The sequence below is a fragment of the Eleutherodactylus coqui genome, chromosome 3, assembly GCF_035609145.1.
Source record: "Eleutherodactylus coqui strain aEleCoq1 chromosome 3, aEleCoq1.hap1, whole genome shotgun sequence".
NCBI lineage: Eukaryota > Metazoa > Chordata > Amphibia > Anura > Eleutherodactylidae > Eleutherodactylus > Eleutherodactylus coqui.
Genome location: NC_089839.1, coordinates 38080041 through 38105002, shown reverse-complemented (window position 1 = coordinate 38105002; position 24962 = coordinate 38080041). Strand labels below are relative to the sequence as shown.

At 43.2% G+C, this 24962-nt stretch overlaps 1 protein-coding gene across 3 annotated transcripts in view; it reads left to right on the top strand.

Annotated features, from left to right (window-relative positions):
• Window positions 1–5283, top strand: part of B3GNT2 (UDP-GlcNAc:betaGal beta-1,3-N-acetylglucosaminyltransferase 2) — a 33815-nt gene extending 28532 nt beyond the window's left edge. For all 3 annotated transcript variants that reach the window (XM_066595509.1, XM_066595511.1, XM_066595510.1), the window contains exon 2: window positions 915–5283. In XM_066595509.1, coding sequence (XP_066451606.1) covers window positions 924–2117 — 1194 coding nt within the window. In that variant the 5' untranslated portion in view covers window positions 915–923 and the 3' untranslated portion in view covers window positions 2118–5283. The remainder of the gene's footprint in view (window positions 1–914) is intronic.
• The last annotated feature ends 19679 nt before the right edge of the window (window positions 5284–24962 follow it).

Here is a 24962-nt window from a genome sequence, read left to right as displayed (position 1 = left end):
GAGCATATGGGATTCATAGGAGGCCCCATAAGTCTTTGGGGTTGTGTGGGTCCCCCATTAATCCTGACAATGGGGGTCCCAAAGGTCCCTGCATTAACAGAGTGGAAGTCACGCTTTCATCTTGCCGCTTCATTCATTTCAGTGGGAGCTCTGGATATTTATGAGCAATTTGTATTCTGCAATTTCCGACATTCCCACTGATGATGATGGAGCAGCAATGTTTATGCACGACCTTCACGCCGCTCATGTGGAGACCGTCAAGACCTTGTTCTCGGGATCGATGGGGTTCTATAACTTGGCACAATCCCTAGAACTGCCAACGGTAGAACTTGCGTTACATGCTAGCCATTCAAATGACTTCTGAATTTGGACCGGTATTGATCAGCTGATAGTCGGCCCAGCTTCAATTTAGAAGGGGCTTCTTGATATAAGACACCTTTCACCTCAAGTAAGATGTTAAAAGGCATTTTCCTACACCCTCAAAAACTTGGATAAAAGATGGGAATGTTCTAAAATAAGAATTATGTACCTGTTCAATCCCCCACTATTCCAGCCCCCACTCTAGTGCTTTTCGTCTTTGCTTACCAGCCCTGCTGAAATAATGTGCCCAAATCCCCATGTGACTGCTGAGGCCCATAGTTGGCTGTAGTGGTCACTTGGGAAGTTGGGCACGTCATCCCTATGACGCCAGAAACCAAGACCACTGGGTGTACTGTCACTGAAATGATGTGGGGTTGGGCAGGGGAGACATGCTGCTTTTCTTATTTTGTAACATTTTCATTCTTTATCTAAAATTTTGGGGTCTTGTAAAATACCTTTAAAATGCAAATGTCATGTTTCTCGTCTACGCCATAATTGTAAGTAGGCAAAGATTGCTTTTGGCATGATCTGACTTGTTTCTCTCCTTTTTTCAGGTATGAGAAATGAGTGTTGGAAGGAGGAGATTAAGACTGGTGGGCATCTTGATGATGATAAACTTCTTCATTTATGTCATTGTCGAAGTATCCAAGAGCGACGGCCAAGACAAAAACGGGAAAGGATCGGTTCTAATACCAACTGGCAAATTTTGGAAGAGACGTGCAGCGTGCGGGGCTTATTGGAATAGAGAGCAACAAAAGCTCAACAGGTTGTACAATCCAATTCTGAACTTGCTGAATAACGTTACCGTGGATGAGATGGTGGCGCTCAACGCAACTCAGTTAAATTCCTGCGAAATGGATACAAACATTAAGTCCGAAATAAAGGACTTCGATAACTTGCCGGACAGATTTAAAGACTTCCTTTATTATTTAAGATGTAAGAACTATTCTCTGGTGTTGGATGAGCCAGACAAGTGTAAAGATAAGCCTTTCTTGCTGCTGGCCATCAAGTCCCTCACACCACAGTTTGATAGACGACAAGCCATTCGGGAGTCCTGGGGCAAGGAACTGAAGGTTAACAACATGACTGTGGTCAGGGTGTTTCTTCTTGGAGATACACCTCAGGCGGACAATCATCCCAATCTTTCTGGCTTGCTAAAGTATGAAAGTGAAAAGTATAAGGACATCCTCCTTTGGAATTACAGGGACACTTTCTTTAATTTAACTCTTAAAGAAGTGCTCTTTCTGAAGTGGGTCAGCCATTCCTGTCCGGATGTCCAGTTCATCTTTAAAGGAGATGATGATGTTTTTGTGAATACCCATCAGATCCTGGATTACTTGAAGACATTGTCTGCCGAAAAAGCCAAAGATTTATTTGTTGGGGATGTGATCAAGGATGCTGGACCTCATAGGGACAAAAAACTAAAGTACTACATTCCTGAGAGTCTGTATGAAGGTACCTACCCGCCTTATGCTGGGGGCGGAGGCTTCCTTTATTCAGGCAATATTGCTTTAAGACTCTACAACGCAACTTCTAGAGTTCTTCTTTATCCTATTGATGACGTATATACTGGAATGTGCCTTGAAAAGCTTGGGCTTGCTCCAGAGAAACACAAAGGGTTCAAGACTTTTGATATAGACGAGAAACAAAAAAATAACATTTGCTCGTATTCCAATTTAATTTTGGTCCATCCTAGGAAACCCCAAGAAATGATTAAGATTTGGTCCAAGTTGCAAGACTCTAGTTTGAACTGTTAAGATGGGAGTGCATGGTCTATGCCTTGTGGAAGGATTTCTGATTTGCACTGCTTCTATGGTGAGGACCTGTGCTGAGGAGCACATGTCTTTGTCACACTGAATGTTTCCAAAGACTTTGCTTAACCAGAAAGCTATGAATCTATATATATTTTTTTTGTTTTCACGTGTTTCCTTTTTTTTCAGTTGTTTTTGTTTAAAGTAGTTTGGTCTTTAAATTATGTCTTGAAAACCTGTTGTCGTGTCCATATTTTTTTTGAAGCTTTTAACCACGCACATTATTTTTTTTTTATGGGATCACAACGTTGTCAAATCCTTGCTTGGACCGATGGCTGTGCTGAATCAGCCAATCTGAAGAGTATGGAAGTCATTTATGGAGTAAAACTGTTATGTCTTCATTAAAAGTGAGAAGTGCCCCTTACATGTAAACCTTGGTGGTGTTAAAATGTGTGATAATGCTTACTGTGTCAAAGCTAATAACTGTTCATTAACCCTTTTTTCTTCCCTGGACATGGACATCTGCTGCTTTTTGAAAAACCCTTCTTTTTCTGCCCATGTATATAACTTTTGTTAAGAATTCCCCCCCCCCCCCTTCCCCTCCCTCATTCTTCTTCTTCTCAGTTTTTCATAAGATAATTTGTTAGGCTCCCTGTTCTTTAAAGACTTACTTAATTTGATATCTATGCCTCTGTTTGCAAAATGAATGAGTTAAGAGGGTTTTTTCAGGACTTAAAACCTTAAATGGGGTTTCCTGGCCAATTCTATTGACCTATCTTTGGGATAGGTTATCAATAGTTGATCAGCTGGGGTCCACCACTTTGGACCCTGGTTGATCAACTGATTGGGTGCTTGCTATCAGCATCACAACACATGGGTACAGAGTGGAAGCAGTTAGCTCTGACCCCTGTGTAGTGGCCAACGCCCGTAATTGCAGGCGCAGAGCTCTCATTGATTTTAATGGGAGCCGTGTCAGCAATGATCAGCGCCAGCCACTGCACGGGTTGGAGGTAACTGCTTCAGCTCGGTACCCCTGTGTGTTGTGCTAACAGCAGGCGATCGATCTGGTCGGCTGGGGTCCTAAGCTGTAAATCCCAGCCAATCCACTGTTGATGACCCATTCGGAGGATAGGGCATCAGTAGTAGTTAACTGGAAAACCCCTTTAAAAAGGTGTAAAAGAAAAAAAAGCATACTCCAGTAGCTCCCCTTCCAGCTAGAGCCCTGATGGCTGCCATTCAGTACCCAGAGAAGTCGGCTGGTGGTCATGTGCTATGCTTTGTGTACATGATTGCTCAGCCAATCACAGCCTTGAATGGTTATTCCATGACTGCTGAAGCCTGTGATTGGCTGAGTAGTTGCGTATGCAATGTACGACCTATTGCTATCCGCCGACTTCTTCTGTGTCCTGGACTGCGTGCACCAAAGCGCCGCTGGAGTAGGTGGAAAATATATATTGCCTCTCTGTCCCAGAAAACCACTTTAATTTAGCTGTTACAGCTGAAACAGCAGGGCAGATTTACTATTCCTCATGCACCACACCAGAATTTCGGCAATAATCGCACCCCAATTTCGGTGCAAATCCCTTTTTATAGATGTTTTAATCATTTGTGCCGAAATAACTGATATTTGCCCCTTGCATGCAGTTTTCAAAAGTGTCCAAAAATTAGGCACAAATTATTAGGGCTGTAAAATTTGCCATATTTTAGTACAGGTATGTGTACTTTTCCAGGTGGGAAAATCTGGTCTAAGTACCAGTATATCATCCAAGAGTCAAACATATGCCAAGTACGTCAAACCATATGTGACCCTGATGATTTGGTGCATGTTTGGTCTACCTCATTAATTTTATGCTGTCTATGTACTGGCCTTAATAAATCTGCCCCACTGTCCTAGTAGACAGTAGGATTCACTGCTGTTCTGGTCCATTTCATCAATTCGTATTGTGTTTTAACCAGAATATTGTACTTTGCTGTCCTGATGGACCCTTTATATATCATTAGGGTTGTTACCCAACCGATCTATCAGAACCATCATGGCTCCAGTAATGAGATTTCGGGAGAGCACAGTCTTTAGGGTATGTTCACACTGGTTGGAAATGCTGCGGGTTTACGGTTGAGAAATTGGCTACAGAAAATGCGCAGCATTAGCGCTAACTCACACGGGCGATGGGACTTGAAGAAATGTTATCCACACGCTGGGGAGAAAATCCTCAGCTTAACCCTTTCCAATCCACTGACCTCTGAAGACATTATGATTTTAAGTCTATACAGCTCCGATGTTGGAAGACGTCCGTCGGGGTTCTCTTGCTATATATTGCCAGCCTCCCTGCTTTCGGAGCCTATCCAACGTGTCACCTTATGCAGTACTGGCTTTAGCCAGCATATAGCGCCATTGTATAACAGCAAAAAAAGAATAAGCCCCCTAGGAAAACCAGCATACGAATTGGATTGGAAAGGGTTAAATTGATCTGCACTGCAGATTTTAAATCCACGGCATGTTAATTTATGCTGAGGATTTGGCCTCTTTAAATGAGAAGGGGATGAAATCCACAGTGAATCCGCATCAAAAGGTGCATCATTTGAGGAAAGGTCTGCAGAATATGAGCATACTATTACTCTGCAAAGCCATTTGGATAACCTTCCCATGTTTGATGGGTGCCTGGAAGAGCGGTACCCCAGATTACTGCTTCCCGAAATCCCAGATTCTCTAATGAATTGTACTTAAATGCAATGAAATGTTGAGTGGAGTTGAGCTTTGGATGGTGCAGGGCAGAGGGGTATGGGACTTGTCCACTAAGTTGCAGGGAGAGGGGTTTACTTGTAGCATGACCACAGCAATCCGTTTCACTAGTGGCCTTTTTATAACTATCTGTCTCTGTTGGAAATGCTAGAACATATCAATATAATCTGGCGACCTTGCACTCCTTCCTGTCTGGAGTAGAAGCGGGCAGACGCACCTTGCTTTTTATAGCCTGATGACTGTGGTGTCATTGTTTTAGCTGGCTTATTATTCCTGAAGTTATCTATTGTAGATGCACCGTATTTTCATGGAGTTTTACATATCAAATGAAACCAATATTCAAATGTAATATGAGAATTGCTGTATTTGCTGGTGGTATCTTCAATCGCCTTCCTGATGGGGGGGCCCCAAAATAAATATAAATTATATATATATTATTATATATTTTTTCTTAATGAAGAGTTTTTGCTATTTAAGAATATGATCTGTCCCTTTTATACCTGATTGTATCTCTTCTAAAATGTGTGTGGTTATCCTCCCTTACGTTCCACCTACAAGGGAAGGTCCAATTTCTAATTGTAAATGGGGTATTTAATGAACGAGTTTAAAGGAGATGTCCCGAGGCAGCAAGTGGGTCTATACACTTCTGCATGGCCATAATAATGCACTTTGTAATGTACATTGTGCATTAATTATGAGCCATACAGAAGTTATAAAAAGTTTTATACTTACCTGCTCCGTTGCTGGCGTCCTCGTCTCCATGGTGCCGACTAATTTTCGCCCTCCGATGGCCAAATTAGCCGCGCTTGCGCAGTCCGGGTCTTCTCCTCTTCTCTATGGGGCTCCGTGTAGCTCCGCCCCGTCACGTGCCGATTCCAGCCAATCAGGAGGCTGGAATCGGCAATGGACCGCACAGAAGCCCTGCGGTCCATGAAGATAGAGGATCCCGGCGGCCATCTTCAGCAGGTGAGTATGAAGACGCCGGACCGCCGGGATTCAGGTAAGCGCTGTGCGGGTGGTTTTTTTAACCCCTGCATCGGGGTTGTCTCGCGCCGAACGGGGGGGGGGTTTAAAAAAAAAAAAACCCGTTTCGGCGCGGGACATCTCCTTTAATTTTTTTTTTAAATTTAAATGCATCTTTATTTCAAGTATTTTTTTCTCTCCTTAACATGAAATGCAAAAAAAAGTTGACAATCATTTTTGCATTAGGGTTTCTCCCTCTTTCACCCTCTTGTCTTCTACAGAACACTGTACATGGGCACTACAGCCTAATGCTGCGTTTAGACTGAACAATTATTCAAACGAGCGAAACATAATCAGTTTAAGCGCAGTGAATGAAAGTCTTAATAGGAGATCCGTCAGAGCACTGGAATGACTGCTTGGTTTTTTTCTGCTCTCCTGCACTTTCTTATCAGCTAATTTATGACCACAGTTTCTTTGTTTTGGGCATAAAGTAGTTGATAGAGTGTAGGAGAGAGATAAAGACTGAAAAGTGAGCAGTCGGGCCAGCCTCGCTGTCAGGTTCCCTATTGTGACTTAGGCTACTTTCTCACATGGCCCCAGCAAAGTGCTGCGATTTCATTTTTGTTTTCAGAGGCAGCGTTCCTGCCTCTGACAGCGGCTTTAGCACACCCCATCATTTATGAGGTGTGCTAAATGCAAAAAAAAATAGAACAGACAGCGCTCAACTCGTTGCGCTGGAAAGCCCCACGTTCGAGCACATATCTACTAGGCTCCATTGAAATCAGTGGTAGCGTTATACTGCGGCATTCAAAATGCCGCAGTAATTGCGGGAAAAAGTCTTGAGTGGCCTTAGATTGCAGGTTCTATGTACAGTGATGTGTAGAATCTGCCAAAGACTAACAGTGCAAAATTTTTACTCAAACCCTATTGCAAAAAAGGATTGTCAGCCCAAAATACATACATTTAAAGGGGTATTCTGGGACATTTGTAACTTTTGCTATTGATGACTGACAGGTTATCAATAGATAATCAGCTGATTCTTGGTGCCACTGTCGCTATGCCAGCAGAGGAATCGGAAAGCACTGACTATAGTGCAGCGGCCTGTGTTATCGCAGCGCTCCTACCATTGAATTCCACGAGGGGTGTGCCAGTGCCACCAACTTGGGCAGCTGTATCGTGGTCAGTGCCTCCTGCTTCCTCCGCTGGCTATAGTGACATCTGTCATTGTCGTCAGCCAGTCTTCTCATCCCCATCAACATCATCAGTCAGTCTCCTCGTCAGTCAGTCATCAGCAAAAGTTAAAAAAAAGTTAAGGAATAACTGCCCCCCCCCCCCCCCCACGCACTAAAACTGTACATAGCCTTTAAAGGCGAAGTCCATTTTTTGCAACCGTGTTTTTATCAGTCCAATATGTTTTCAATAAAAAGATAATGAAAAGGAAATCTTCCATTTTGTGTGCAGCTCCTATATAGACCTATGTGTTACCATGGTTACAGACTACAAACAAGCCCTGTGTGGTCTGATCCTGTAATAATATATGTCAAACCTGTGGTTCGTCTGTCAAAACATAATGCATGTGTCTTATGGCGAGCTCGAGAAAGTGAAAAACCTCCAGTGGAGCAGAAGGGCGTACTTACTTACGTACATGTGCTGCCACATGCTAGGTCCACGCAGCACCATATTACGGAGGTCTTCTTTCCTAGAAGCGATGCTTTGTTTGGACGACACCCAATAGAACACACAACAATATTTTTTTTCCTGTTCTGTTCATATATAATCTGATATGTATACAATGGGCTCATAGACTTTAATGGGTGCCATATTAGACAATACCATAGCGGATTATTCACATGTGCTAATTCACACCCCTATCATCTACTGTGTTAAGACTAGATTAACCTCTTGGTGACCTCTGTCATACATTTACAGAGTTGGTGCTATGCAGTCCAAAAGTTAAGGCTCTAAGAATTTAGTTTTCACAGCCCCCCCCCCCCTTTTTAATGTTGTGATATAGTAGTAAAACGCAACTATAAATTTGATATTCCTGTAATCCTACTGACCCTCCAGCTTAATGTTAATTTGACACTTATACTACACGGTAAATGCTGTAAGAATGAAACCCACATAGAGAAATCGCTAGTTTTGGGGGGGGTTTGTATTTTCTATTTTGCCACCGAAAATTAAAGGAAGATTCAACACCTGTACTCCCAATGGTATCATTAAGTACAACTTGTTATGCAAAAATAAACAATCCCTCATATGGCCACATCAACAGAAAAACTAAAAAGTTAAGACTCTCGAAACACTTATGAAATAATTCGCACCAATCTAAATTGGCCACTCCAGCGGAAACAGTCTTCCATCTCTACCCCCCACACCTGATCCCCTGTCTCACACTGGAGGTCGCCTCTGTATATTGCGGTCACTTCTATGCTGTGCAGTCCCCTGTCCGATGCTTATCAGCCACCATCTTGAGGAAAATCTTCGTTTTTAAAGTGAAAAGTAAAAAAAAATCTGCATCAACCCAGCAATTAACTAAAGGATATATCATTCTGCCGGTTTGGTAGACAGTTTACATATTACCTTCTATAAACTTCTAAATAAGCTATAGACCATAAGTATGCAGTCAGGAGGATGAGCTGTGATCTCCTCTATTATAGCTGTGTGACTCGACCTGTGTGATCCTCATCAGTAACGGCGATAGTTTGTGTCCCTTTCTAGGCAGTTTCTGCGGTGGAGTCCATGCAACAGCCTTATATAGACTGGGAAGTTGACTAGTTTCAGACAGCATAAAGCCAAGTATATATGAGCTGGTCAGAATTGAGATCACATGACTGTCTGAGGAAAAACATAGGCTGGGAGTTTGAGGTGGAAAGGAGGACCTAACCAAGGTAGCACTAGCTCATATATACTGGGCCGTTGGCTACATAATGAATAAAAAATCACCAGAGTGGCACTTTAAGTTAAGACACTGCCCAAGCTGTTTGTATGTTGCCACGTTCTTGGTGTATAAGCTGTATAAATCTAAAAAATGTTTGTCCTTTTTAAGCAATTGCAAAAAAACCAAAACTCCTTAGGCTTCCTTTTTAAGCTTTCTCAAAGTGTAGCTGTAATCTTTTTTTTCTTCACTGTTATGTTCCTCGTTTTCACTAGAACTACTGAGCAGAGAATACGTGTTTCTGCGGCACTTGTTCACCTTGATTTATGCTGTATTCACACAAGTTCGGCTGTGTTTTGCCCGTAAGGGTGCGGGTTTGGAGGCAGGATTTTCCCTACTGATCTGCATTGGAATGCCAGCTGTAGACATACCGGCCTCCATGTGGACCCAGCTTTAAAATTCGGGCACTGAAACCTCAACATGCGTGGAGACGCATACATTGAATACCCCATTCCCGTCCATGGAAACAGACGAAAATAAGACATGCTGTGATTTTTTTTTTTTTTTTTTTTTTTCTTTTCACGCAGACCCATGGTTCGTGTGAAAAAAAAATTGGCCATGTGAATAGCCTTATTAGCCAGTACCATACCGTGTGCGGTCTGTGGAATACAGACAACATACGGCCTCTGAAAAGGCCCTTACAATTGCATTTTCCTATTTAATATTTGTCCCTATATTGTACATTTTTATGCTTTGTTTTTTCTTTGCACATTCCTAGATGGTTTTTTTTTTTTTTTTTTGTAATATGGGATTTGGGGTTCGTCTCACAACTTTTGTCTCCCCATGATAATAAAGTTTGAATGTTGACTCCCGTTGTCTTTTCTAGTTGACGCTTCTGTGTTTATTTATTAAAATCTCTGACCCTGAACTGTTCCTCTAAATTTGTCTATATTACATCTGATTTGTACACAATATTTAACAACGCATGGATTTTCTATTGGCTGTAAATTAAGATGGATTCTAGTTAATAAAAACTGTTACTTTTATTTCTCACTTTTCTCATTGTTTTAGCATTTAGTCTACGTTGACCAATTCTTATGTCCAATGAAAACGATTCCTTACTATACAAGTTTGTTAATGTGGTCTTCAAATGTCTAGACACACCTTCATACTAGATCTGTCCCGTCCTTAAAGGGGTTGTACCAGAATTATAAGTTATCCCCTATCCACAGAATAGGGGACAGCTTGTTGATCAGTGAGGGTCTCACCACTGAGACACCCACCAATCCTGTAAACGGGAGTCCCGTGTTCCCTGTCCTCTTCACTATGGGCTTAACGACACACCCCTCTCCGCCTATGGAGGACAAGACTCAATGGAGTATTGGTCTCCCATGTGGTCTGCAGCTTTATTTTCAATGGGACTGCCTGAGTTAGCCAAGTGACAAGCATTTGGGTATTTTTGTTGGACCCATTAAAATAAATATCTCCAAAAGCACATGCTTGGCCAACGCTCTATTTAGTGGGACATCACTTCGGGTGAAAGAGGTATCCCCACAGTGACAAGAAGGGGGGGAGGTGGCATGGGCCTCTTGTTCTCAAGATCGGTGGAAGTCGATCAGCAAGTTCGATAAGGGATAACTTATAGAGAAGAGAGAAAGTGGAAGTGTTACTTCTGTAGTCGACCCAGTGATCATGTAACCGCCAAGTGCCCCCTGCCAAGGCAGAGCTGCAGGATCCTAGCAGACCCAGATCGACTGTTAGTGACTACTGTTACTGCAGAGAGATTTTTTTCCCCTGTAACTGGGGCTCCTATGGATGCTCCAGCTACAGTGAAAAAGTTTGAAATTTAAGAAGGAAAAAAAAAGTAATGTGAATGTCCCCCAGATGTCTTATATGATGTCATGGAGGACATAGATGCGTCACAAAGGGGAAATATAAAAAGCTGAACTGCATGTGAATAATACATAATAAATGCAAGGTATTAGTTGGATTTTGGCCAAAATACATTAGCTCACACACCGCGTCAAGGCTCCTTGCGTGTTGAGTCCCTACACTAATATAAATGTCACAGAAGGGGAAAAATAAAAACAATCAATGACTGAAAACTGCCATATGCTTACTGACTCGGGAGGACAAACGTGCACCACCTCAGTATGCAGGTAGCAAACTGCCAAATGAGAGAGCTAATTACACCTGTGAGGGACACTGATGAAACAGCCACTCATACAACCTCCTAATATAGAGGGGGTGGCTGCTTGGTGTATACCCCTAGACAGAGTAGATACAAAGTGTCAAACCATTCTGATACATGTAGTGCACAAGGATGGCAGTACCAATGTAGTTCACTTATTGAAAGGGAGAAGTGGCAAGCGGCACTCGGGAATTCTTTGTTGTAATTTCATATCAGAAGACGTATCTTTATTAAGTCCATATAAACAGAAGCGATGTTTCGGCCCAACGCAGGCCTTTTTCAAGCTGAAATAGGGTTCAGAAGCCCAATAAATAGCCATTACATACAAAATCGTGCCTCCCCTAAAAACAACACCCACACATATCTATATCATGGTTGGCTGTGCAGGAGGGTCCCACAGGTGCTAACCATTATCATTCACTCCTGCAATATGGATATTCAAGAGGGGCTCCACCTGGAGGAAACATGGAGACCGCCGGTGTTCTAGTGCTACAATGCGCATGTGCAAGAGCTGAATCGCTCCCATGTGTGTTCCTATACTTCTGCCTACACACATCATGGAGCCAGACGGACATCCGGATCAATACAGCGGATGCGTGGAAGTAAACCCTGTGTCTCGTGCGGTTACCGAATTTCACCCAAACACATTATGGAGCCTGCCAGTCTCTCGGGTCCATACTGCACATGCACGGGAATAAGTCTTGTATCTCGTGCGACTGACAGCTTTGCTCTACATTGACAAAGCTGGGCAGAGACTATATAATAAAATGCCTGCATCAAGCTCGAGACCAAAATATCCATTGTTCCAATCTGGTTTGCCTTCTAATCTTAATTGCCTCATGGGTCCATATCTCTTAGTGGGCTAAAATAGCCCATCCAGAGATCTGGTAGGTGAATAAATGGTCATAGCAGGTAGTACAAAAGTAAGGGGAGTAGTTACGGTAAAGCACACAAACATCATCTAAGGTGACACCTCAATCACCTATATCCACCACTCCTCCTCAGAGGTGATAACTATACTGTTGGTAATACGCAACACTTAATATATAAAAAATTCTCCATTGTATCACAACTCTGTAAAATCAAGAAAGCGTTATGTGACACAAAAGTAATACTGCGGAATTCACTTTATTAATGCTACCATAAAGGGGACACATATACACTTCAACTCAGAGACTTTTTGAAGAACTAATATTTTAGACGCCAGCGCTTTCCTCAATATCAAATTTCTTGTCTGGACGGAGATAGTTGGAAGTAACATATTCGTAGGTCATTTGCACCCATTGATCCAGCTCCCTTCAGCCTACCAAGTAAAGAAAAAACATATACATCAGCTGTTAAAACCATAAATATATCAATAAAACCTAAAAATACATAGGGATGTGAGTATAACAACACCTTTTTCTATGTCGAATACCGCAACTGGTAACCCTCTCTTCAGAGAAATAGGATACCATTACACTCCAGGTTCAAACCTCTGAGGCTCAACGCATCCAACTCATAGATCCATCTAAGTTCAAGTACACCCAACTTCTTCCCTGTCACCTTCCCTGATGTTAGCAGGAACACTGTCAATCACCTGAAATCTCAGCTGGCTGACAGTGTCCTGCTTCTACAAAGTGCTTAGCAACCGGTAAATCGGGTTTTTTTTTGTTCGGATCATGCTGTTATGGTTCGTAATTCTGATTCTCACTTCCGTGGTGGTCTCCGCCATGTATAATAACCCACATGGGCAACAGATCATATACACCACGTGTGTAGAGCGACATGTGAATCTTCGGTTGATCCGATATTCTTTTCCCGACCTAGGATGTGTGAATCTATCCCCTCTCAATAAATTGTGGCAGCAAGCGCAGCCCCTGCATGGGAAGCACCCCTCCCTAAATACGGCACATCCCTGCTGTCCTGATCAATCAGTTGTTCTCCCAAAGGTGAACACAACTTTGTCCTTCAAGTTGTGACTTCTCCTATACGCCATTAGAGGTGGTTCTCTAAATTCTGAGATCTCTGGCAGAATAGGCCAATGTTTCTTCACTATTCGAGAGACCCACTGATCTGCCCATAGGTAGTAACAAAGGGCAGTTGGGGCCTACCCTTGTTTCGTGCTACAGGTTGTAATAGTGTTTCATGATCCAAGGCATGTGCTTTGACCCTAAGGTCTCCCATCAGATTTCTGGAATAACCCCTCTCAAGGAACCTGTTGCATATCTCTACCAGGCAGTTGTCTACATAATCATGATCCACGATCCTCCTAATCCTTAAAAGCTGGCTCCGCAGAAGTGAAGTCAGCATCCTAGGTGGGTGACAGCTGCTGTAATATAACAGACCATTGAGGTCTATAGGTTTTGCAAAGAGGATATTTTCAAGCAAACCATCTGATATTGAAACCATCACATCCAAAAACTGAACTTGGTGTGAGGAACAAGTCAGGGGGAAACTCAGGCCAGGGAGGATGTGGTTAATTTCATCATGGAAGGCACGTAGGTCGCTCTCTGTGCCTCTCCATATGATGAAGATGTCGTCTATATACTTCCACCATGCCTGGACCGAAGTCCAGGATGGGGAGGTATATATCAACATCTCCTCCACCTGGTCCATAAAGATGTTCGCGGAGGTGGGGGCCACGTTGGACCCCATGGCTGTCCCATGCTTTTGCCTATAGAATTTGCTGTCATAAAGGAAATAGTTGTTATATAAAACACACTGGAGGGTCATGATAAACTGAATCTTATTGTTGGGCATTTCAGATCTCACCAAATGATCCCTCATTGTCTCTAGGCCCCGTCCATGGTCAATATTTGTATATAGCGAAACAACGTCGAAGGATCCAAGGATCACCTCCCCCATGATCCTCACTTCATGGATCTTAAACAAGAAATCCGTGGTGTCCTTGATGTATGATTTAGAACTTAACACAAAATGTTTGAGTACGTTGTCCAGGAACCTCGAGATGTTGATGTAAAGGGAACCTCTCCCTGATATGATGGGGCACCCAGGGGGTTTCTCTAAATTCTTATGAATTTTAGGGAGGGTATACAGTATTGGAACCACTAGGTGCTTTGGTAGCAAAAAATGTTTTAGTTTACAATCGATTAAACCTTGATGTAATGCTTCCTTTAAGATGAGGCTCAGTTCATTCCAAAATGTACTTGTGAGATCAGATGCTAGTGCCTCATATACCTCATCATCACCATGCTGGGAGAGGATCTCTTCATGATATGTGGACGTATCCATCACCACCATTGCGCCCCCCTTGTCTGCTGCGCGTATAGTGATGGAGCCATCATCCCCCAATTCTCTGAGGGCAGACAAATCCTCTCTTCTCAAATTATGTTTCTTTGAATAACGATTGTTATCCTTCCTCGACTTGGCAAGGTCACACCGAACCATGTGCTCAAAGGTCTCTATCGCATGGCTCGTGTTCGACGGTACAAAAGGCTCTTGTTGAGCAGTCCAACCTCTCTCGATGTAAAGCCATCACAGGAGTAGGACTGCGCACCATCATCAGCCATCATATTCTCGACAATATCGACACTTGTATCAGCACTTTTGGTGCCGAAGAAGAACTTTTTAAATTTCAGGTTTCTACAGAACCTCCTGTGATCGAGGTCCAGCTGAAACCAATCTGGATTAGAGGTTGGACAGAATGATACGCCCTTTGCTAGGATTTCAGTTTGTATTGGAGACAGTACCTTTGAAGATATGTTGACCACCAACATCCTGGTTATTAACGAGTTTTCAGATGTGCTCCCGACCTCGGTGGAATTACTCGCTCCTTTCTTTCTAGTTCTACCGTGCCTTCTCTTGCGCCCCTGGCTTGTCGTCTCAAACAGCACGCCAGAGGGGGACGTGCCTCTAAAAAAGAAGAAGGCCATTTATTATGTCGGGTGCTTACGACCGACTCATCAGTGGAATCGGACGTCAAAATCCAGGATCCAGTTCGCTGTGCCGGTCTGTGTCGTGCATAGTTCTTCTTCCTCCTGTTGTTAGATCTCGTTCGCTGTTGACGATGTTTGCCAATTAAACACTTGCCCAGTTTTATAATCATTTAAGTCCCGTTGCCACTTAGATCTTTTTACTCTTTCAAGTTCCTCTTTGAATTTCCTCAAATCACCTTCTGTCTTCTTCCGATACATAATCCAATCATCCTTGGACATCAGGGCTCTCAGCTCCTGTTCAAGTTTGATCGTAAGATCCAATACCACAACCACCTCCTTCTGTAGAAATTCCAAATTAAGGAGAATCAAGTTGAATGCATACTTGTTCGCGACGCTAACGAATTTAAAACAGAAATCATCATCTCCACCCATCAATGTGGACCATGTGGAATCCATTTAACGGAAAAGTATTCTTTTAAAGTTGCTGGGTGAAGGCGCAGGGAAATTAATTTTCTATTGGCTTGTTCATATTTTCTTTTTTTTTTTAAATTTTATTCAAAGCATTTTCAAAACATTACAACGTCGTCAGACCTTAACATAAAACTTCAAATCCAGTACAGTACATTTTTATAGGCAGTTAAACCCAGACGTGGGTGCGAAACCGGAACTGCGCAACTTTATATCTGTGGTCTGTAACAGGTCTTGTCTATAGCAAAATGAATTAAATTAAATTAAATTAACCGTGCGTGCGGCTCCTTCTTAACCGGGAGTAATCGGGGCACCTCTTCTAGATTATTATACTCCTTCCCTGGGCGATTTCAGATCCTGGAACCCACACCATAAGGGTAGGTGGAAAGAGTCTAAGTTACCAGGTGGGTGCTATGCTAGTCCGATGCTGCTGACCTTGGGGTTTCCCCCGGTGGTCAGAATAAAGTAGCCTAACGCACGGCTGTGTACTTCAAACAATACATAAAACACACAAAACACTAGACGTAGGGTGGGGGGTGGGGGAGAAGGGGTAGGGATGGTGGGTAGGGGGAGGAGGAGGGGGGGAAGCGTAGAAGTCCTCTAAGTTTGCTCCTCGTAGGAGTGTCCTAACAGGTTTTACCCACTGTCACTCGCAGTCTCTAGGTTCAGGGGGGTTCTAATGTTTATATCGGCCGCTCCTCTCCGGATCCTCCCGCAGCTGGCCTCCTCCAACGTTCGGGGTATGTTCTCTCCGCGTAGTCCGGTGGTGGGCTCACCGCTGGGATATATGGTCTCAGGAGGGGAGGGGGAGGGAACTAAGGATGGGATTCTGAGTGCATCTCCTTCCAGGGAAAATGGGGGGAGAGGTGAGGGCTCCCCTCCCTCCTGGAGGTAGGTCTCGTATTGGGGTTCAACTGATGCGCTTCCACCACTCCCATTCCTTTGCAAATTTGTCATGGTTGTTTCTCTTCCAGCTAGTGAGCTCCTCCAGATTATAGATCAGATTGACTTTGTTTTTCCACTGGGTCACGGTCGGGGGCAGTTTTTGTAGCCATAATGTCGGGATGAGTGCCTTTGCTGCGTCAATGATCAAGGCAATGATTCTATCCTTCAGTGGATGGAATTTTGGTGAGGGTCTCCAGAGGAAAATTATCTCTGGTGTAAGCTTAAAATCTGGCCTGATGCTTCTTATGGCGACTTTGATCTCTCTCCAAAACGGGACAATAATTGGGCAGTCCCACCAGATATGGCGATATGATCCGCCGGCAGCGTCGCAGCGCCAACATCTGCTGTGGGAGGCGAGCTTATGGTCATGCAGCCATTGTGGAGTTCTGTACCAACGGGCTAAAGTTTTGTAATGAGACTCTTGCATTGTAACGCACGGAGAGAGACCGAACGCCAGTTTCAGAATGAGTTTTATTTCCTCTGAGGAGAGGGAGATATTTAGCTCCGATTCCCACGAGGTGAGAAACACGGGCTTATATCTTATCAGCGGGTCGACGAAATTTCTATGTGCCTTCGTTATTTGTTTCCTTTTAGGGGCGCCTTCTACAAAGAATTTCTCGAAGGCAGTAGAAGGTCTGGTGGACTTGTGTTTTTCTAGGAATTCCTCAATGGTTTTACTAATGTGCATTTTATGTAAGAACGAGCCGCAGAGGGTTGCGGTCAAAGACTGCCCCGCTTCCTTGTTCATATTTTCTCTGAAGAATATGGACATTTGGGGTATGCAGAAAGGCGCCGTCTGCTTCAGTACCCGAAAGTATGCTTTCCGAATCCTCATCAGTATAGGCAAATAATATGGACATGTCTGTTGTTCCCATACCCAGGAAATTCTCAATACTCACTCTTCCTTTGTGGGTGCACGCTGGTTGAAGTCAATTGAATAAGATATCAGGAAAAGAAGAAGCCCAGCAGCACTAACACTATATCCTGCAATGCAGGGAAGACTTCACTACAATTCAAATCCTGACTTTAAGAAGGATTCAAAACAGTCCTTGGCAAAGGGAGGTACAGGGCAACCCGCTAAACTATTATGGCGTGATTAATAGGTTGCTGGTCTGCATGGTGGACTACATGTATCAGAATGGTCTGGCATGTTGTATCTACTCTGTGTGGGAGTATACATGAAGCAGCCGCCCCCTCTATATTAGGAGGGTGTGTGAGAGGCTGTTTCATCAGTGTCCCTCACAGGTGTAATTAGCTCTCTCATTTGACAGTTTGCTACCTGCATGCTGAGGTGGTGCACATGTTTGCCCTCCTGAGTCAGTAAGTATATGGCTGTTTTCAGTGATTGCATGAAGAACATGGATGTTTAAAAAAAGAAAAAAGTGAAAAAATTACGGAGCCCATACAGCAGCCAATGTATTCTGGCCCAAAGCATAGTTCCAGGACTAGGTTTTGGGCCCGGCGTAAAAATGCCCGCCAGTATATTGGCCTGACCGGGCGCTTTTACGTCTCAGAAATACAGCCATGTGATCTGCTGCATTGGAATCCAATTCATCAGATCACAGCGTAGATCGGCCAGCCGTGAAAACGGCCAACCGATATACGCCCGTGGGAATAAAGCCTAAGCCTAATAAAACTAAAACAAGGGAAAAAAAGAGGGAGAAAAAAAGATAAAAATGGCTTTCTATGTCGAGGGGAAAAATTTTTAAACTTTTCGTAGCTAAAGAAAAAATATAGGGCAGTAAAAGCAACACATGGGTAAAATCCTAAGTGTCTGGTCCTTAAGGAGTTAAACTGCCCGCATACTATACATATAAATTCTTAATTATTAAGTACACTTGTTCACCACTACTTCTTTCGGCAGTAGTTCGCTTGCACCCGTTTTTGCTAACCTTGAGATTCTTGTGGCAAGGAGAAGCGCCGTGCTGATTTTTCTGAGAATGGGACGAACCAGACTTGGGGCCCCGTAGCACCTGCCATACCTGTCTACTGCGAGTAGGACTTCATGCACTTATTACTTCATGGGAGCATTGTTCTGTTCTCAGATATAGGTGGCTAACCAATCTCTTTGAAGCAAGAACAGAGGGTTGGAGGAGCCCACCAGTAGATGTTATAGCTTGAAAATGTTATTGAATCTACAAATTAGTACCACTGATTGATCAATCTTATTAACGTGCAACATTTTGGTTATTGTTACACCCTATTAGGTGTCTGTTCAGCTTTGAGACTCCTGATGGTACACTCTCCAACCCACTTCTTCCCTTTTAGCCTTTTTGAGTCTTGGCCAGGCCTCATTCTTGAATTTGAGTTCAAGAGGAGGAACGTGCACCCACATGCCTTGCTGATGAGCTGTACTGCTTGTCACATGTAGATTTGTCCTCTGTTTGGTCAGATGCCTTAGAATGGAGACCTTTGTCTAATTACTATGTATATTATTCTGTATAGAGATTACAAAATATGAGTATCTGTACTATTAATACATCTACATCCTTCTGCAGTTGCATTAGAACAGTTAATTGTTCCCCTGGGAGCATAATTGGTAGAGCTCTACGTTGAAGACTAGGGGACTAATTTATCCCCACTGGAATTATGACGTTCCTCAGAGTCGGCTCAAAGGGCGTAGAATTTCAGGTAATGCTCCCTGGTTAAATATGAAAACATGGGATTACAGCCATAATTATATACACCCACCTTACCACTACGAATAACGGCACTAGACTTCAAATCTTGGATACAATAAGGCTGCGTTACTTAAGGTTTACCAAATAACCATAAATATAGAAAAACTGACTATAACCGGATGGCTTGATCAGAAGACCTAAGACTATTAAAAAATAAATACCTAGTTCTTATCACTCCTTGACCTGTCCAACCAGATTAACCAGGCAATAACCCAACTAATAAAAATACTGTGCTGTTCATAAGGGGGATGCTCTGGTAGACACTGGTACTGCCAGAAATAACTAGAATGCTTTTTTCCAGCCAGAATGCTACCGGCCAATTGGGACAGACTACAGCTCTCCTCAGATGTCTTCCAGAGTAATCCATGACCTCAGGTTGCCCTAAAATTGAACTAAAGGCCCTTTTACGTGGGACATCCTGTCGGGCACAAATGCTTGACAGGCCATCCCATCAATGATCATTCCTGTGCTGTTTATTGGTAGTGAATAGCGGTGCAGAGCATCAGGGATCATTCCAGCCCACCTTCATTCACAGTGAACAGGCAGTCGTTCATAGATGAATGACTGCCTGTTCCTACAGGCTGATCGTTGTTCAGTTCTTATGCATGCAGAAACTGAACAACGAATGATAAGGGAATGAAGTACTGTTTGTCGCATTTACCCTGAATGATAATTGTTCAGATTCTTGCTGATTGCGGGAATCTAAATGATTTATTGGCCTGTGTAAAAGGGCCCTAAAGCAGGTAAGGGACCCTTAAGGACGGAAGGAGATGAGGAAACCACATCCCATTAATACCAAAGGCAGTGTGATCCAGTGTGGCCCTGTTACTTAGGGCCCCTGAGGTCTTCACTTCCTTTTGGAGAAGAATGTTAACGCTCTGACATGCCTTGGTTACCATCGATCAATGTCTGAAGCCCCGTTTACACGATTGTCGTTTGAACGACTGACCTTTTTTTGCTTTTAAATGCTGAGCGTTTACACGTAAAGGTAATCGTTTGAAGCCCTCCACATTTTACCCTTCGCTATGTAAACAATGTATATGTTTGCTCAGTTGGGCATGTTTGTATGTGCAAAAAAATCTCTGTCTGGGAGGTTTTTAATTAGTGTGAAGAAAAAGCCATTGTCTTCTGCCGCACGAGTCATTGTGTTTAGCTGGGCACACCATAACCCCTCCCCTCAAGTCGTTTGAAAGACTGAACAACTGCCATTAAAACGTAACGACGAGCGAAAGAACTAACGACTATTTTTAGCGATAAACGACAAGTGAACGAGTAGTGCGTGACGGCTTTGCAATTTCACCACTAATTAAGCTCGGGATTAAATTACAGGAAATGCCCGTTCACACTATTTTTGCGCGGTCAGCAGCGGTCGAACGAGGCCTGAGGCTTTATTCCCAAGAGGGCATATAAGCCGCGTTTTCACGCCTGGGCGCATATACGGTGCCCATGTGAAGCATTGGTTTCCAATGCAGCCGTTCTCACAGGCGAATATTTGTCGAGTAAATATGCAGGCAGCGTGAAAAATAGAACATATACGCAGCCGGCGCATATACACTCAGCCAAAACATAGTTCTGGAACTATGTTTTGGCCAATATACGTCGGCGGGTCCTATAGACTCCTATGGGAGCAAAGAAAGAGAAGGGAGGGGGAGGCATTTTTGCAGCGTTCAACTCAGCGAACAACTTTCAGGTGCCTCTATATAGGCCCTGGAAGGCATCTCAAGGATTTTGGCACAGCGAGGGTTTTTCTGGGGTGCGGCGTATTTTTTTTGCTAAAAATGACGCTCGTGGTCGTGTGAATGGATGAGAAAACGCTGACCATGATCGCAGAAAAAAGCCCATTCAGGAACTTATACAGAGTAGGCGTGAAAACATAAAAAACGCCATCACCGTATATGCGCTCATGGGAAAGAGCCCTTAATGTGCATACGGCTCAGAAGGTCAGGGAGTTCAATTACTACATACGTGGGTTCTATTTCTACACAAAGGGGCTCTAATACTACACAGGGTCTCCATTGCTACATGGGGGGGGGAGGGGCGGATATATTACTCCAAAGGGGCATTGATTACTATTCTGGGGTGGTTCTATTACTACCATGGTTCCAACTAAGTAGCTGTAGAGGGGGTCGGGGGACCCAATCTGAAGTCCTGCACTGTGGCCCATGAGCCTGTAGATACGCTCCTGCCAACAACCCAAGTTGCAATAAAATAAAAAAATAGCAGCGGGTTTAAAAGCAACATGTTTAAAACAAAGAACTGAATGAGTCAAGAAGGCTCCACCATTTAACACTAGAATTGGGTGTAGATTTGGGCAATTTCCACCTATTAATAAATCTTGCCTAAGCAACATCTCCTTTGGAGATCATTCTCGTTTTTTTCATTTCTTTGTAAAATTAGACGAGCAAAGAGAAAAGTTGCAGATTTTGTCGCTAAAATGTTGCATGTAAACGCGGCCATCATTCACTTTTCGTCTGATCCATCATTCAGCCAGAGAGAGATAACACAGACCACCTGCTGTGTTCTCAAAGCGTGCCGGAGATTACATTGTATTCTGCCGACAGCCCATGCAGCTGTGTACAGAGCCCAGCCCACATGCTGGGCTCAGCAAACAGCTCCCGGAGACCCTTTTACACGTACATTAAGGTGATAAAGTTATAATGGACATTAGTGTCCATTAACACTTTATGCAAAATGATCACTAAAACTTTCAATCACTTGAAAGATTGTCTTTGCGTGTAAATGGGCCTTAAAAGTGGGTCTGTGTGTTGTTCTGTTGGACAAATGTAGCTTTATATGGGACAACTATTGTCTGAATAGTCAGTTGTTTGTGTAAATACGGCCTACCAACCAGATGACAGGCAAGAATTTATTCAATAATCACTTAAGTTCAGCTCACCAAAAAAATAATCACTGGCTGATGGTGTAAACAGGTAATCATTGTCTTTCAACGACTAGCCAACAACTTTGCAGGAAGGTGTGCGCTTGTTTGGTTTGCACCTCTCACCAAAGACTGGGCAGCTCCAACTTTTTTGTTTTTAACATTTTTCCCGCCCACTTAACGCTCCTTGGTGCCTGAAAACCCATAAAAACGCGTGAGTGGTCCTCGACTGGACAGTCTCTGCTACGGTCTCTGGCTAGTTTTGGTCTTCGAAGATACACTTGCTGCTGCAGGCTTTTGCTGCTTTGGCACCGGATGACCATTCGCACGTATTCATATACATTCAGTGGACTAAGCAACCAATGAGCATGCATTAGAGAGGGGTGGAAATTTTAAATACACTCCGACCAAAGAACCTCACAGCCCCTAACCGATTGGCGAACCATATTTCGGCTAGTTTAACGCTACTAACAATTTGTTCAGTGATCACAAAATTGAACAAGTGGACAACAATCGCTCCATGTAAAAGCCCACAAACAACAGTCGTTCATGCGCTTTAGTGACTATTTCCAGCAACTATTCAGAAGATAGCCGTCCCGTGTAAAGCCACCATAGCGGTTGCAACATTATCTTTTAACAAGCAAAACGAATATGCATGCTTTATATATTTATACATGCTGTTATAGAGTGATGGTTGGATGGATGGTCACTCGTGATAATGGAGGCCACTCCTGGTCAGACATTTCTCTCCTAAATGCTGCTTTGACTTTTGTTATTAGGTTAAGAATTACACTCATGGACAAGAATGATGCTACAAACTACATAAGATGCTATAAATATCTGTTTTGTAGTAGTTTAGTTCTTCGGGATGTTTTCTCCTGACTTTTATAGCCTTACTAGCTGATATACCTGGCTTCGCCCGAGTTAATTTGGTACTGGTGTTTATCTGGTATTCACACGGAAAATCTTATGAAGTCGTGGTTCACCATTTTGCATGGTTCTTTGCGTTACCCAGGAAACACCATGTGGAGTTAACCATGCGACATTTCCTTTATATAAAGTGACATCAGGAAGTGAGAGAATTAGGTTTCTAATGTAAAATTTGGACGCTAATTCTTTTGTGCTTAGAATTGAATAATCGAGTTGGGACCCATTAACTTTTCCTATTTATGAAATAATCAATGCTCGTGCCAAATTTCAAGTTTCTATGACATTGGGAAGTGAGAGTATTAGATTACGTATGTAAAATTTGGACGCTAATTTTTTTTGCGCTAGAATTGAGTAATCGAGTTGGGACCCCTTACTTTTTCTATTTTGAACATAATCTATGCTTGTGCCAAATTTCATGTCTCTACGACATCAGGAAGTTGGAGAATTAGTGGCGAGTGAGTGAGTGAGTCAGTCAATGAGTCAGTGAGGGCTTTCGTCGTTATATGTATAGATTAAGGATGGTTTTATACAGTTTTTTGTTCCGTAGATCAAATTTCACAGTAACAATCACCTGCAAACAAAACACATCTATGATATGCCTAATATACCTGTATATCAATCAAGGGACCAAGTTTGCAAGTGTTGACAACTATTGTTTGCTTTTGCCACTGTCCTTTGTGGAGTTTTTCACACGTACCTAAAGTTTCCTTTCATGTCAGGTTGACGGTGTATCTAGCAACTGTATGACCAACAAAAGAATATTTACAATATAATGTCGGCACTTAAAACTGAGATCACTTATAACTAAGTGCAAATACACCCTTTGCGGTTCAACATTCCACTGTAGCGCTGTTAATAAGTAAAGTATTACTTTGCAAGTCCTTCACAGACCACTCTTCTCACATGCAGGAATTTATTTATTTGAATGCAGACCAATCAACCATAACCTTAAAGCGACCCTCGGGTCCTGGATGAACAAAGATGGCTGCACCACTTCTATGACGACATGATGCACATCGTGCATGGGCAGTCTAAAGGCCCATTTAGACTGGACGAATGTCGGGCAAACAATGCCCGACACTCGTCTCCGCACATACTCACTCCCATGCAGCATAAATGATGGATGATGAGCTTATCGCTCAAAGTAAATAGCTGCCATTCAGTACTGAACAGCCGCTATGTTAACTCAATGGGCGGGGGAGCGCAAGGAGAGAAATCTCCTGCAGCCTCCCCATCCCCCTGCTAGCCATTCTGTGAGCGACCCAGCGCTACTAGCTCCTGTGCAACAGCACAGGAACAAGGACACACAAGTGTTGGGCATCGTTTGGCCGACATTCGTCCTGTCTAAATGGACCTTAAGACACTAAATGGGCTCAAATGGGCAGCACTAGCCAACCAAAGCAGATGTAGTGTCTTAGACTAATGATGCACTAGCAATGTACAGTGTACATCAGGTTGTTAGAGAAGTGGTGTGGCCATCTTTGTTTCTTCCGGACTTGAAAGTTGTTTGAAGGCTGAGTTTATATTATCTTGGCCATCTTGCAGCCAAGCTATGGCCAAAACCTTGCTAGTGGCGTGTCCTTATTCAGCACAGATAAAAGCTATTTGATTGTAAATAACCGTGGTGCTATTGTAGTGATCCAGTACATCATCCTGGTCCCCTCCATAAATGTTATACATGTATGTCTTATGTTGATGTCTGATAAAATCCAAAGCCTGCATGTAAATGTATCAAGTCTGTCATGTCATGTGGTATAAGAGAGTTTATAAAAGTAAGTGATTTCGAGCGGGAAAGGGTCCATGTTTTCAGGAGTGTTGCTGCTCAGTAGGTCCAGGTACATGGGGGCACCTTCAGCCCTCATATGCTGAAGCATGGAAGAGGAGGAGAGATTTCCCATACCAAATGTGATTTGATGTTGATGGAGTGAGCCCCAAGAGAGAGAGAGCATCTGTGAGTTCCCATGTGTGTTTCTTCCAAGGCCAGTGCAGAGGTACTATCTACTCTTCTGATTTTCCTACACGGCCGTCTGAAGTCTGGATCACAGCGTAGAGTTACACCCTTTATTTGTCACACCCACGCATCTCCAAGGCTGGGTGGAGGTACTACAAGATAATAATCTCTATTCACACATGCATTTTTGGGCCTGTAAGAGCTGTGTGGAGGTACTAAGTTCTGAAGTCTATTCATTTGCCTGCACTATGAAGTCTACAATTGTACTGCCTTGTATTGCTTATTCATTATTCAAGTAAATTTTATACTGGGCTCTGACCATTCCCAGCAACCCGTGGTACTTAAGAA